At 34.1% G+C, this 16,841-nt stretch overlaps 1 protein-coding gene across 29 annotated transcripts in view; it reads left to right on the forward strand.

Annotated features, from left to right (window-relative positions):
* Positions 1–16,841, forward strand: part of gulp1a (GULP PTB domain containing engulfment adaptor 1a) — a 104,044-nt gene that overhangs the window by 68,739 nt on the left and 18,464 nt on the right. For 19 of the 29 annotated variants that reach the window (XM_073911658.1, XM_073911655.1, XM_073911667.1 and 16 more), the window contains one exon: positions 735–814. The exons of 6 other annotated variants lie outside the window; for them this stretch is intronic. In XM_073911658.1, the coding sequence (XP_073767759.1) occupies positions 787–814 (28 nt within the window). In that variant the 5' untranslated portion in view covers positions 735–786. The remainder of the gene's footprint in view (positions 1–734; positions 815–16,841) is intronic. 4 more of the 29 variants (XM_068223312.2, XM_068223309.2, XM_073911665.1 and 1 more) reach the window with 1 other exon arrangement.

Consider the following 16,841-nt stretch of genomic DNA (forward strand, 5'->3'; position numbering starts at 1 on the left):
AAGAGTGGATAAATGATTCTCTAATAAATGCTTCACTTCCTTCATAAATGAATGAATCTTTTTTTCAGCGAGTTGGTTGACTTCATAAAGACTTCTTGCTTCATTAGTATTAGATGGAATGACTTTTTTTTTTTAATGGGATTCATTTAAGACTTGTGAAGGGTGATTTAACTGCTACTGTAAACAACAGCTTATTTATTCAAGCATAGAAACTTTGGTGTTAATAGACAAGCGGATAATTATCATTTGGGAATTATATAAGTAATCGTGCAGCTCTGATACATTGACTATTTATTTTGATAATGTTTTTGAGTACATTACTATATAGATGGCCTCAATATAAAGTTATTTTATGAATGCTCTTTTATAAAAACCTTTATGGCACCTTTAATTCCACTGACTTTTGGGTAAACTGCATCTACAATTCACAAACATACTAATATTTGAACCATGAAGGCCATATTTACCCATATTATTTATAGTTAACCCTTCTGCCTGCTGCAGCACTAATGGTTTTTCCTCTCAACAGTGATTTTGTGTAGAAAAGTTTGCTGCTTTTTTTAGGGGTTATATTTTTTGAACCCAGTAGCTTTTAACCCAGTAACATTTTGTACAATAATGCACCCTAGGAGGTTTAACCTTAGAGGCAAATTCACAGAGTTTTGCTGTTGAGCCATGTACTTCTATTTCTCTCACTCTGTGAAGTAAATTTCCATACACTCTCATTCTGGCAGGTAGAGGTGGCACATTCCACGAAATCGCAGCTGAGACGGAGCGTTTTCAAGCATGAACCGGGCATTTAACAGAAAAAAAGGTATGTGTGCTGTTTCAGTTTTTGTCTTGTTTTCCCCTCTCTTGCCTTTCTCTCTAATCAGCTCTTTTTAAACCAGAAAAAAATCTCATTAAAATAAATAAATAACATGAAATTGTGTTTAAATAACTTTGAATAGTCAGTGCTTATAACATAGTGGAAAATGCATCGACACATGCACTCCGGTGCTTGGCAACCCAAGTTCGATTCTCACCTTGAAGTCCAATGCCGATCCTTTCCCTCTCTCTGCTCCCCACACTTTATTGTCAATTCTCTCTGCTGTCTTATACAATAAAGGTGAAAACCCTGAAATAATAAAATTAATAAAAGTCTTAATATATTTTAAGAATTTTCTGCAAATACCAAAATGATCAGATAAATTCCACAGCTATGGAAAAATTAGGACAAATTATCAGTTTATCTTGAAAATATTAATATTTGTTTTAATCTATGAAAGTCTAATGAAAATTTCTTTCAAATATTTGAAATTCAAACAATCAAACATCATTTAAAACCAATTTACCAGAAAATGACAAATGTTTTAATAAAAATTAGGTGATAAAATCGTCTAAAACATGGTACTATTTTTATTTATTTATTTATTTATTTATTTATTTATTTATTTATTTATTTATTTATTTATTTATTTATTTATTTATTTATTTATTTTGTCTAACTATTTTGTTTTGTTTTTTACGGCAATCTTAAGCGCTGCGTGATTAATCAAATTTACTCACAATCACAATTTGAAACATTGTGATTAGTTAATTGCAAGAGGCTGCAATATAAAATATATATGTATACATAAAAACAAAAGGGTCTGCTATGCTCCAGAATATTAAACATTCTGTTAACAAAACTTTCAGTGATTGTGTCATGAGGTATCGTAGACATGGCATCAGTTGTCATGATCTATGCCACATTACATGAGAAGAAACTTTTGAATCTAGTGTCACGACATCGTTTGTCATTTACGACTCCCCACAACACTATACATCAAGGAAATGGTGCCGAAATCGTGTGATCTATAACTAGCCAACTGTGTGAGCACACTCTCGATCTGCCCAATCAGAATTGCGTAACTGAATTACGCCCACAATAAAAAAAAAAAGAAAACAAACAGGGAAGTTCTGACAAGTTGGATTATGGCGTCTGCTGCTTCAGGAAACATTAATAGACCGATTAATAATAAAGAAAAACAGCATTTTTTATTTAGGAATGTTTTGGTTTTTAAAGACACAGACACTGTACAAAAACAGGTCACTTTTTAGGAGTTGTTACAGAATTGTTGCCACGGCTTACAGATTATTATGCTGAAATTAGCTAGAAGCTTAAATTCAATTGTAAACCAAAACCCAATCGCAATATTTGTCAAAACAAACAAACAAACAAACAAAAAAAAAAAACAAGTAGATATTTTCCCCAAATTGCACAGCCCTAGCAACAGTGTCTTCAGCAGAAAATGTACCTCTACATCAAAAGCTACTAATTCAAAATATTTTAAATGTTTCCTAAAATAAAATGTATTGTGTTAAATGGGGGGGGGGTATTTTTTTCTTACCCAGACATTTAAAAAGAACTTATTTTAGAGCAGTAATCACAATACCGTGATACCGTGATATTTTTTATCCAAGGTTATCATACCATCAGAATCCTGTACTGACCCATGTCTGTTTGATAAAATTGTAATTTTAAGAAATGTTTTAAGAAATAGTTTCTAGAATAAAGCAAAAAAACGTTTATTTAAACACATCACTAAAACATAAATCCAGACCAATTGAGAAGTTTTCTCTAGTGGTTTATTAGTTTAACACTAAGGTTACCGAAAGGTTGTATCAGTTAATGTTGGTTAATGTATTTACTGACATGAACAAACAATGACCAATATTTTTATTACAGTATTTGTTCATTTTAATTATTGAAAACACAGTTGTTCATTGTTAGTTTGTTAACTTAAGGTGCATTAACTAATGTTAACAGGCATGAATTTGGATTTTAATAATCCAATAGTAAATGTTGAACTATGATTAATAAATGCTGTACATATATTGCTCATATTAGTTCATCTTAGTAATTGCATTGGCTATTTCTCAATTCCAAAAACACAGAGAACGAACTTGTGTTCTTGTGGTGACGGTCTTGCCAGGTCACCTCAGAAGAATGAACTCGGGTGACCGAGAGAACAGAGAACATGTCTTCTAAGAAATGAGATGCTGCGTTCTTCCTGATGGTTTATAACTGAAAATTATTAAAACATTACAGCATTCATTCAATGATTTATTGTTTTTCCCTTTTTCAATATATATAACATGCACAAAAACCTTACAATTATACTTTGCACAATACAAATAAAACCGATTTTAAAACGAATTTCAGCAAATAAACTCCCTTAATTTGTTTATGCCTTTATTAAAATTTTCATGGTTATGTTTACTTTCACCGTCTCGTTTAGGGGAACTACAGAGATAAATACATTATATCACTGAACTTTAATAATAAATCTATATGAAATGTGCTTTCCACCTCCTTTAACCCGTCACAATGACTTATGGGACGAGCGAGTTCTGTGCTCAAGTCTGCATTGGTGCGTACTCAATGTAAAGAACATGTCCGGAAACTTTCACACATCCTCTGATCTTGTGGAGTTTTGGAACGGAACTTTGGCTGTTGATGATGATGTTCCTTGAGAACACGAGGAGACAAGATCGCTGAAGAACACACATTGAGAAACAGCCGATAACTAATGAAACCTTATTGTAAAGTGTGACCAGTTTTTCTACACTTATATATAATAAATATTGTTTATTTTATTTTCATATTTTTTGAAATAATAATTAGACTTGTTTATTCTCCATCATTTCTCACCGGTCTGTGTTTCTCTCCTATTTCTTCTTCTTTCTACCTCTTTCTTCCTCCTCTAGTCTCTCCCCCCTTTCTGTCATTTCTCAATGGCTTGGAGCAGACAACCTGTCTGACTCCAGAGGTCTGTGTTTTTTCCACTGTGTATTTACAACCACCTGTCCCATCCTCCTTTCCAAAGTGAATTAATGGATCTTTGATGTGATAAACCCAACTGGCCAGTCTTAGATCCCAGATGGCAGCGAATGCTCTGGTAATATTTCTGTGTTAGGAGCTCCTGATGCCCTGTCTGGCTCACTTTGAAGATATGGATTGTAATCGCAAGTGTTGTCCAGTGCTAAAACCCTTGAGATGATGGAAGATGTTAGAGATTTCTTCTCAGATGAATGTAACTCATCTGGTTTTTATATTATATAAATGAGACCACTAATAACAGATGCGATAGAAGTTTTATTCATAGTATTAGTAGTAGTAGTTTTCCTTTTTTTTTTTTTGCTTTTTTTTCAGTTTAGTTACGTTTTTAGCAGTTTTTGTTGCCGAAATGAGTTTACTTTTGTTTTTCAGTTAACAATTTTTCTAATTATATTATGTATCTCTGCATCACAACAGCCGATTTGAATGTTATCACTCGATTCAGTAGGCAATATCAGTGGTTATCAGATATGGGCCAGTAGGAGCTTTGTGCACCTACTGGTAGGCTCAGAAGGCTGTACTCATCCATCCATATGGTTAATCAGCTATAGATCTTATGTGGCTGCGGCCAGAAGTTAACGAGAATTATTTATATTATTTATTAAATTTCCCATTAATTGTATTATATTAACGTCTACCCCAACCCTAAACCCAACCATCACAGTAATGTAAAAACAGATTTGGATCTAGAGTCTTCTCTATTGGTATAGCTGATTAATCATGTGGATGGATGATAGCAGCCTTCTGCACCTACCAATAGAAGCTGAAGGCCCCTACTGGCCCATATCTATCAGCTGATAGCCACTGATAATGTTCATTCAATTGAGCGATAACGTTTAAATCGGGTGATCACAAAACCTCATACAGTTGAAGTCAGAATTATTAGCCCCCCTGAATTATTAGCACCCCTGTTTATTTTTTCCCCAATTTCTTATTAATGGAGGAAAGATTGTTTCAGCATATTTCTAAGTATAATAGTTTTAAAAAACTTCAAATTTCTAATAACTGATTTATTTTATCTTTGCCATGATGACAGTAAATAATATTTTACTTGATATTTTTTAAGACACTTCTATACAGCTTAAAGTGACATTTAAAGGCTTAACTAGGTCAATAAGGTGAACTAGGCAGGTTAGGGTAATTAGGCAAGTTATTGTATAACAATGGTTTGTTCTGTAGACTACCGGGAAAAAAATAGCTTAAAGGGGCTAATAATTTTGTCCCAAAAGTGTTTTTTAAAAAAAATAAAAACTGCTTTTATTCTAGCCGAAATAAAACAAATAAGGCTTTTTCCAGAAGAAAAATATTATCAGACATACTGTAAAAATTTCCTTGCTTAGGGAAGGAAAAGGGGGCTAATAATTCTGACATCAACTGTATGTTCTTATGTTGTTTGGGTATATTTGTGGGAATAGCAAAAAAAATTATTATTCATTAAAATATTAATTAAAGTTCATGATATTAATTAAAGTTTTAATGAAGACATTTAGTAGATTTCCTTTTGTAAATATATCAAAACACAATTTGTCAAATTAGTGATATGCATTGCTAAGAACTTTAGAAGTATACGATTCTCTAATATCTCACCCAATATTATCCTATTCTAACAAACCATACACCAATGTAATGCTTATTTATTTAGCTTTCAGATGATGTTTACATCTCAATTCCAAAATGTGCCTGTATGACTGGTTTTGTCCAGGGTCACATATCAAAATTGATTTAAGTTTAAGATTTAAGATTGGTTAATTAACAGTTTTCTCTATCATAGATAGTCGTGACTTACCATTAATTTTCCAATACATTACAGCATAACTATATCAACTATTTATGTGACACTGCACTATACTGTTGGCAGGAATGAACTTAACCAATAAGCAAGGTGAGCAGCCGCTTAGGGCCCCTGGGAATTAGGGGGCCCTGACCAATGCCAAGAAGCCTATAAATTAATAAAAGCCTAGTTATAAATTTTCTATTATATGTTGTTAAATCTTTCTATAACCATTTTATTATTCTATAATTTAAAGGATTTAAATATTATTACTGGGGTGGTACCTTTTTAAAGGTTACACATTTGTACTTAAAGGGCCCATATTGGTACCTTAAAAGTATGTATTATGTATTAGTACCTAAGAATTTCAAATAGGACACTTTTGTACTTTCTAGGTTACCTTGAGGTATTAATAAGGACCATTTAGTTACAAATGTGTACCTTTTGAAAAGCTACCACCACAGTGACAGCTCATGTACCTTTATTTCTAAGAGTGTAGGTAGGTACAGTACGTAGAGTGCAAGAGTGAAAATTTGGGGGAAAAAAGTAGAACAAGACAAACAATGACAAACAATGCAACACAGCTACTGTACTTCCATGATCCTACTTTCTGGGCTTGTTAAGAGAGAGCCTGTTCAAACAAAATAATTTTTTTCAGTAAAAAGTAATGGCCGCCGATTCACAAACATAGATTTTTCAATTCGTATACAAATGGCAACACAATTAGTTTGTTTGTGAATTTAATTTGTTTTTAATGTTTTTTTGTTTGTTTTTTTCACTGTCCCCGTGGGTCCTTAAAAAGTCTTGAAACGTCTTAAATAAAATTTTCTAATTTTAAGGTCTGAAAATGTCGTAAATTCTGTAAATTTTGCATAGGGAGGTCTTAAATTTCATGTGGGATCTTAAATTTCATGTCCGACTCATCATTTTTATTAATTTTTTGAACCGCAATTTGACCAGCATAACATTTGGGGGCAGCACTTCGTGGGTGCAACCTGCATCACACCATAGGTGACATACGAGTGAGTAATTGATGAATGCATTGCGTTGATGGTTCGCCAACACAGCATTTTGTGAAATCGCAAGCATGGGCAAATGTTTGTAGGTTTGTTTGTTCAGACATTGGTCAACTTACGAGACCGGAACCCTGTTGTCAGGGTCGTAAGGTCAATCAGCACTTGGTACAAAAGTTTTCGCGTCCCTTTTACCTGTCTTGAGCATGGCTATAGTGAGTTGTGCCACGCTAATGCTTCACCACATTATTCTGTTGTCACACTGAACCTTTTACTTTTTTTTTTTATTTATAGGTATTCCTAACTTTTCCTTTTAGAGGACTAAAAAGGTCTTAAAAGTTATTAAATTTCCTGTTAAAAAATCTGCAGATACTCTGTTTTTTTTTTTTTTTGTATTAACATCTTATTAAATGGCTAAAAAACTGTACTGTACATAGTGTGTGTGTGTGTGTATGTGTGTGTGTGTGTGTGTGTGTGTGTGCGTGTGTGTGTGCGTGTGTGTGCGTGTGTGTGTGTGTGTGTGTGTGTGTGTGTGTGTGTGTGTGTGTGTGTGTGTGTGTGTGTGTGTGTGTGTGTGTGAATTTATTGCATTTAATTTCACATTAAGGTAAAAGTTCCTTTAAATATTCAAATGTTTAAAATAAACTTTAAATATGTTTATATACTTTTTATATATTTATTTAAATGCTTTTTAAAACGCAGTTGATTTACAAAAAAGGATTTTGTTTTTGTTTTCCCATTGCAAACATGTTTGTGCATATTGACAAAAATGCACAGCACTTAGTTGTAATTTGCTCATTTATTCAGAAGAGGTTGTAATCTGATTTCATAAACAGGTTATGCATAACAAAGTAATTATTTTGGCACTGAAAAGTGCAAAGCTCTTGCGGCCACAACACATTTCCCTCCACTGCCTTGCACGGATGTTCCTGCTGTCACAATTGCCTCTTTTCTGGTGCACAGGACAGTGCCATTGGACCGTGGAGAACACCAATAGCCCATCTGTCTGCAAGACAGCATTAAATTCTCCAGCTTACACAAAAAAATGTCTATCCAGGCCACTTATGAACAATAGTGACATTTACCAGAGAGAGACAGTAATCATTTTATAGCCATGAATTCATTACCGGCAGTGTGTGGTGTGTGTGGTGACGTGACGTAACTCGAGATTCACAGAGAGGTTTCTGTCTAATGAAGTCTGACTAATGCACGTCTACATTAAAATTAGCCGGATGGCTTGTCATTGGTCAGGAAGGTACATAAATATGTCTCACTTTACTGTTTCTTATATGCTCATAAATTTTATGATTCTCTTCCAGAGTTAATGGATGACCATTGGTGTCTTAAAACTAATAGAATTAACTGTGAAAGGAAAGTCGATAATGTTAATGTCGCCTTTACTTTAAGATCTGCGGGGGATGAACTGTATGAATGGATGAACATGACATACATGAAGAGATGGTTATATGGAGATGTAAACAGATGAGAAGATGAATGGATGAAGAGAGAAACTCATGGATGGATGGTTAAATACACTGGAATCTTGGTCTGCTATAGGCCAAAAATAGCTCAGTGTATTCAATCCCTCGTACTGTATATTGTAAGTTATGCAGGCTGCATTACAGTTTGTAAAAGTAATGTATGGTTTCTTCAGGGTCATCTGCTTATATACAAAGCTACAGGTTAAATTACTCCTCACACACTCAACAGGTATAGACTGCTGGTTTCTGATTTAGATGGTGGATGATCCACAAAGCCCAAAGGGAGAGACGATGTTTGTGTGATGACAAAGAAATAATTGGGCCCAGATTCTTTCCACACTTATGCATCCAATTACCAGACTCAGAACATTAAATAGGAACAGTGTCTGTTATTTGGAGCATAAAAAATCAAGTTTGAACCCACACATGATTGACTTGAATAGCCTGAACAGCACTAAAAGATTCCTCAGTCGTGAAACTTTGAGTTATGGTTTATCCTAGCCTCTGATGTGATTTGTACATCTTTTAACTTTTTTTTTTTTTTGCAAGCTTTCACGTTCAGAAATGTTTGCGTTTGGTGAGTGCGGCTGGTTAATTAGTGACAATCTATAATTCCCAGAGCGCTTCACAGAACCCTGTAAATAACCTTAGCTAAATAATGCACAAATATACCTCATAATTGCTCATAATGCTATTGCTATGGCTTTTTTTGTCTCTGTCTCTTCTTTATTTTTTCAGTAATTGCTGAACATGTCATCATCGCATTACTAACACCTCTCGGCTTTTGGAGCACATAGCTGGAGATGACAGAAATACTTTGAGAATATGGATAAAACAGACTTTCTTTAATGAAAAATGACTGTGGCGCTTACAAAAATGGGCTGCACAGATCTCGCATTAAACAGTATATTCAGCACTTAATCTATTTTATTTGAAACACAAAGGCTTAGTGGCCAGAGCGTTTCTTTTGTGTTTGTTAGAGTGCCATTACTATTGTAATGGGTCATTCCTATCTTATTTCTGCTAGAACGTCATCTTATTACCATTCAGGCCTCCATGAATCAAAGCAGTGAGCTGTAAAATTAGATGCAGAGGCTATCAAGGCCCTAGCACTTCTCTGAAGGCCTTGCAAAGGAATCCTTCTAAGTGCATGCCAAAATGTTCTGATTTGACAAGCTTGATATTCAGCCATTGATCACTGCTCTTCCCATTACGCAATTCATTAAATTAAACGCAGAACATGTGCTTAGTCTGCTGTTTATGAGAGAAATAGATAACTGAGCCAGACCCTTTTATCTGGCTTGAGCCTGAGTAAAATACTACTGTGATTCAGCAAAATATTAGTGGTAAATAAATAATAATGATAAATACTGTGCATACACATATCATTTTGTAGATGTGCAGTGTACCTCTTCCATTTGTTTAGGTAAAAATGTGTTTGTTAAGACCATGAATAGCAAAAAAAAATGGACTGAATGTAATACTGCTTAATTTTTACTATGTTTAAAAGAAGAAGTTATGGGATAACTTGTATAGTTGTAAAATTTATATTGTATATATGTGTGACGGTCGTCATTAGAATTTTCTTTATTATTATATGAGTGACGCCTGATTGGGTTACAGCTGTCAGCTGATCCAATGTTATTTACAGCGCCCCGGATGGGGTTCTCGCTCTCTCTCATTCATTCCTTGTCACGCTGTCAGCATGCAGGTGATTCCGGGTCATACATATAAACCCTGGTAATTATAAAGACTCAAACAGTTTAAAATACTGCATAGGGTTAATTTCTCCAAAGCTCTGCTCTCTATGTTTATCCTAATGTGGATGGCGGGTGTGACCAATGTCACATGTAACTGTAATTTGTTTGTTTGTTTTTCTTTCCAGTAATACAAAACTACTGGAATAATTATTTTGAAACTATGTCCAAAATATTAAAAACCAAAGTGGTTATCTTCCCTAGCACTGCAGTTGTTGATGTCCCCAAGAATTTGACCTAATTTACAAAGTTAGAGGTACTCAAACTGAAATTAAATGATTCAAATAAATACTTTAAATGAATCGTATTTTTTAAAATGTAAATACTGTCACTCAACAGATAGAGGACTATGCAGAAGCAAATCAAGGTAAAAACTAGTGTTATTCTCTTATAAATGAGATTGTTTTGTTTTTACTGTAATAAGTTCATTATAAAATAAAATAAAATAAAATACTGTATTAGTTAATATGAAGCAATGTTGGCTTGAATTTTTTTTACATTATTAAATAAATTAGGAATTTACCCATGGCAGCTATATTTACCTTCGGCCCACTAGCCTCAATCAAGTTTGTTTTTTGACTCTTCATAGGAAAAAGGTTTGGCACCGCTACTCCAAGGGTGCCCAAACTTTTTTTTAGGAAGAGTTAAAAAAACAAACTTGATTGAGGGCCGTGGGCTGAAGGTAAACATATCAAGGTGTATTAGAAATTTACCATGGATAATTTCTTAATTTATTTCAAAATAAATCAAAAACATTACTTTAATCATATTAACTAATGCATAATAACTTTTTACATTTTATAATGAAGCTATTATAATGAAGACATAAGAATTTATAACACAATGGAGTTTAATTTCAAATATATTGACACCTTAGTTTGCTCACTGAGGGCTTCTGAGGAATTGTGGTCTATCCGTTGAGCAACTGTTAAGAATGTTAGTTTGAAAAAAAATGCTTAAAATAAAAATAAAAATGTAGCTTAAAAATTAAACAAACAAGTAAAATTTACATTAAATTAGATATGACAATGTGTATTAAAGGCATTAACCCCAACCCTCCCTAAAATTCTCCCTCTCTTCTCAGATGGAATAGCAGGCCAATTCGAAAGTTAACGTGGGCCAACTTTGGTCCGCGGGCCCTAGTTTGGGCATCTTTGTTTAGACCCATTTACACATGTATGGGTGTACTGATGATATTGTTAATGTAAGTTAATTTTAATGTAAAAGGGGCACAAAGATTTATTAATGTCCAAAACAGTAACAAAAAAATTTAAATCTAGAGACCCTGTGGTAGACTAGGAATTTCCTTGGTCAAGATTTGCAGAGAATTTGATTGCACCACAGGCTAGGCAAGTTCCTTTATATAGCACATTTCATACACGAGAGTAATTCACAGTCACAGTCATATCACCCTGCAGCTTAAGACCGGTTGCTCACTGAAGTTAAGCAGGATGGGAGACCGCATGGGAAAACAAAGTTGCTATTGGAAGTGGTGTTAGTGAGGCCTGCAATCTGTGTGGGTCCAAATGTCCCGGTAAAAGTGAGGGGGACACTATACTGTCAGTGGGCGCCGACTTTTCAATGAGATAATAATCCGAGGTCCTGACTCTCTGTGGTCAATAAAAATCCCAAGGCGCTTCTCGTAAAAGAGTTGGGGTGTAACCCCGATGTCCTGGCCAAATTTCCTCTCGGCCCTTAATCATCATGGCCTCCCAATCAGCCCCATCTACTGAATTGTCTCTCCACTACACCTTTAGCTGGTGTTTGGTAATCACACTGGCGCCATTGTCCTGTGGCTGCCGTCGCTTCATCCAAGTGGATGCTGCACACTGGTGGTGGTGGGGAGAGACCCCCCTTATGATTGCGAAGCACTTTGGGTGTTTAGGGCCATACACAATAAATGTGTTATATAAATATTACAATTCAGAGTGTTTTGCATAAAAAAATGTAAATAATAATGAAATACACTAAAAAGGAAGGAAGAAAAGAAAGGTAGAAATTTGGTAAAGGTAAAGCTAAACAAAGGTGTTTAGCATCTGTTAGCATTTAGCATCCATAGAAAAAAAACTACTTTTGACACATTTCAATGGTTTTTGTTATGACGAATTGACAGATTGTCCCTTTTTTGTTTATCACCCATTCTCCATATTGGTTTGTTTTCTAAAAATATAAGCTGTGCATTCCTCTAGACTCTTTGTAATCATGTGTCAGCACCATCACAGTGAATCATTTGAAACATTTACCCCACACCTGAGCACTGCACCGTTTTGAGCTGTATGTCATTCATTTGACCTATGCATCACACCCACTGTATGCGCACTCTCAGCGTGCGAACAGTCTATCCTGACTGTCCATGGGAGAAGAAAAACTGACAGATTTTCAATAAGCAGTGGATTCATGAAGATAAGAAAGAGATGGTAATATACAGCTTTCCTTGGATAGTTAACACTGACTTTCATGCGCAATGACTTGTTATATCTCTAACTCACCATTTGAAACATGAATTGTTCTGAAATCTTCAAAAAGTCTTTTAAAACTTTTAAATGACCATTCATTTTTTTTAGATCCAGAGTTTTTGAGTCCTCAAGGGTCTTTTTTCTACTTGAGTTATACTTGACTAAATGGCAGATTAATTTGTTGTTTTATTGTAAATCATCATTCATTCATTTTCCTTCGGCTTAGTCTTTTATTTATCAGCGGTCACCACAGCGGAATGAACCACTAACTATTCCGGAATATATTTAATACAGCTAATACCCTTTCACCTGCAACCCAGTACTGGGCAACACCCATACACTCTCACATTCACACACACACACACACAGTGTGTTTTAGGTTTTTAAGATCACACACACAGGTTTTTAAGATCATTCAGAATGAGTTTGTAAATGTTTAATAAACTATTGAAATCAACATTTTTATATTGTATTATTCAGGCATATACTAATTGTTAACTAATATGTTAATAAATGCTTTACTAACTTAACATGCAGTTTTGTGACCTAATCTAAAGTGAGGAATAACAGGAGTGTCAATACAACATAAATCTGCATAAAACAACAACAACAATAAATTAATTTAACAATATAAAAGATGCAATGTTTAAACTTTACAGTGATTTTATTTTTGATAAGGTTGCAACGATTTATTTTTCATTTGAAGTGCAGTTTATTTGTGTATCTTTAAATGAATAGGAATGAATAATGTCATTTTTCCTGTTTAGAATTTAACTGAGCCTTTATCTGTCATTTATAAGGGATTTATAAAGCATGAATAGTCCCCACTTTAGATTAGGTCACAAAACTGGATGAAGTTAATCAAGCATTTATTAAAGTACATAGTAACCATTAATACATGCCTGAATAATAAGACATATACACGTTGATTTCAATAGTTTATTAATCATTTACTAACTCATTCTGAATGATCCTAAAAACCCTACTCTCTTACTAACTACTCTTAAGTACAAATGGTTTGCAAAAAATACGATACTTAAGTAATGAAATTTAGTAATGAAAAATAAATAATTAACAAAGTATGAAAGTACAATTATTAAGCACATTTTAAATATGTTTTTAAGTCAAGAATAGAGCATTTGTAGCTGCAGTTATAAACTGCTTACTAACGCTTATTAATGTAGAGTTAATGCTTAACAGATAATTAATTAACTACTTGCTGCTTAATAAATGATTTATAGTCTGTAGTTATTATAAAGTGTTACCGATTTAGGATATGAGAGACTTGCTTTGTTTACCAAATAAATGGATCTAGATGGATTTGCATTGTAAACATAAAGTAAATTTTTTTTATTTTTTTATTTCTTATATTACCTTTTTGTTATGATACTCCCAAAATAATTCTGCATAAATCCACAGATTTTTACTAAATTCTCAGCAGAAATAGCAACAAATTTCAGCAGATTCTCTCTGGCCCTACTAATAACCTTAACTTTTTCGAATTTGATATAAACAGAAGTGGCTACTGAGAATTTTTCTAGAAGGCAACAACAAACACAAATTTGAGTTTACAAATAATAAAAAAAAAACTTTTGGTTTTGTTTGTTTTTTTGTAGTGGTTTATTATAACACAGATAACATATTCAATTATTTTAATTACTTTCAACAGTGTTTTATGAACATTCAAATGGTTTTCTTTAAAATGATATCAAACTTTTTCATTTGGAATTCTTGAATTTGGGTAGGCAAAATCCTGGCGGGAACCCCATAATAGCACTTGACTTTAAGACGTTAAAGCACATTGATAAAATAAGTTTCAAAGCGGCATTCTTTCTTGTGCTTTGTATAATGCAATAATGTTCACCTTTTGTAAAGCTGCCTTGAAACAATAATTATTGTGAAAAGCGCTACACAAACAAAACTTGAATTGAATTGAACATGTCATAACATCATAACAATTTCTCAGAATGCTTCACATTTTTTCTTTGTAAAATGTAAAGAATTATTTCAGACAAAAGCCATTGCAAATGTTTTAAATGAGCTTATTCCCCATAAGCAACACCACTTAGGCTTTAGTGAACTAGACGGTTGCCTGGGAAACCACCAGCAGGGGTGCCAATGAGCACTCCCTGCCCCGCCGTGGCCTCACCGAGCTATATCCAGCTGCAGAACTGATGACCCACACACGGTTCAGGACACACAATCCCAGCCACACGATCCAGGCAGGGGTGAACCATATGGCTAATGATGGAAATCATTTTCTTGTTTAATGGTGGCTAACTCTTTTCACCACCTAATTTTCTTGATGTCGATTTAAACCTGAGCTATCACATGAAGGAGTGTCTATATGCATTGAAGAAAATGATTCATTACATTACCTGCATTTTTTTAAAAAGTAAGTGGTTGCAAATAAATAACATTACAAAATAGAAACATTACAAAATTTAATTTGTTTTATTAAATTCAACCCATATAAGTTGTTTGCTACCACTTACCTTAAAACATTTAGTAAATTCAAAGATTTTGTTTTTTTCAGTGTGATTTTTATGTACTATATGTATTAACAATACATAACATACTGATAATCAGATATTGAGTTTGATTGTTTGTTTGTTTGCACTGCTGTAGAAATTGTACTGTCGATCCAGCAGGTAACATTATTATTTCTAACATAGCGCAGTCATTGAAAAATATTGGCATCATTTCTATTTAAGAGAAAGTTATTAATAGAATTATAGTGAGCTTGTCTAGGGTGACCAAATGTCTAGAAACGGCCGTGCCCATAAGTACTGTGTTGAAAAAAGGGAGAAATTTCTAGCTCAAAACGGTGTTGGTAACACTGTTCATAAACTCCATGTGATAATGGCAAGTAAATTGCAAGGCGCTGAATGTTGTGACTCCTGTGGCTTGTTTGTCACAGTTAGACTTTCCAGTTTCCTCTAAGCTGTCACACAAGCGGTGGTGTCTCCTGTCCAACACATCTGACCCCCCGTCTGCACTCCTATGAGGCCAGCCTCAGTAATTCGCCTTCTGACAAGCCGGTTTGATCTGCACGTCAGCTTTAGCTGAAATGTTCTTGCACGCAAGCGTTTGGTGGTTCATCTTTAAAACTGTTTTATTTAACACTTGTTTAAAAAAAATTATAACCTTGTGCTGATGTTCAAAGACATTTTGTCACCTTAAAATTATAAGGTTCTATCTGACATGTTTTATTGTTCATAGTTTACATTTGTAAGACTTTTTTATTTAAGAAACAAATGTTACACACATACTGTTTGCTATAGAATGCAAAAACTTTGAAGCTCAATATCTCAAAATCATTCAGAATGCAAATAGAACCTTATAAACCCAAGGTGACGATTTTACACAGGTTTAAAAGGTCTGAAAAGCAACTGATTGGTAAATAATATTTAATCTATCTATTCATTCATACATACAGCAGAGTGAACCGCCAACTATTCCAGCGTATGTTTTAGGCAGTGGATGCCCTTCCAGCTGCAACCCAGTACTGGGAAACACCCATACACCCTTGCATTCACACACTACTGCCAATTTTGTTTACCCAGTTCACTTATAGTACATGTCATTGGACTATGGGGGAAACCTGAGCACCCAGAGGAAACCCATGCGATTAGTCTAATTATTTTGTTAGTTTTTCACATTAAAGGCCCTTACTTAAGGTAAAATAACTGACACTGATTTGAGGTTAACACTGTTAAGTTACTTACAATGTAATGTTTTAAAAGCATTGCCGACAACGTGAACTGACTGGAGTGCCAATTGCGGAACTAGTAATTTCAAAAATGTAGAAATTCCCATTATCAATCATTGTTTATATAAATGATTGGTAAATTGAATAAATGTTTGCCTAATTGTCCAAGATGCGTTTGCTTCAGTGCCAGAACAAGATGAACCAATTACACTCAAAACACAAGCATCCCTTCTGTGTGCTCGTTCAACGCTCTCTCATGAAAATGTGTAACCTTTTGATTTAGTGGCTAACTCGGATGAATTTTTATGATGTCATTTATACAATTTAATATGACTCGCTCATCCACAATGAGGGATGGGATTTGGTGCCACACCTCCTTTTAAACCTTGTACATTTTGATATGACTGAACTCGTATGAATTAGCCCCTAAACTGACAAAACCTAAAATAGTTACGTTTCCTTGTGAAATCATGCTGTTTTTTTTTTTTCCACTATCATCTGCTCTGTAGCTATGCACGTTAAAAATGGTCATCAGTAAGGTTTATTTATTTTAACATGATCTTCTAAGAATCATCAGCTAACCATAAACGGATCTAAACAGAGCTCTTTGTGCTTTGTGAATAGTTTGTGGGTGTCAGCATGTTTGATGAAATCATACTTCTATTTAGGTTTTTTATTCATATCGGGGTTTATTTTTACCCGCTTGAGCAACAAATGTAAAGACTTTCTCTATGAGAGCATTAATGCTAGAGCCTTCACTCTTTGGCATTAAGGACTGAGTCTTATTTA

The sequence above is a fragment of the Danio rerio genome, chromosome 9 (genome assembly GCF_049306965.1).
Source record: "Danio rerio strain Tuebingen ecotype United States chromosome 9, GRCz12tu, whole genome shotgun sequence".
Classification (NCBI taxonomy): domain Eukaryota; kingdom Metazoa; phylum Chordata; class Actinopteri; order Cypriniformes; family Danionidae; genus Danio; species Danio rerio.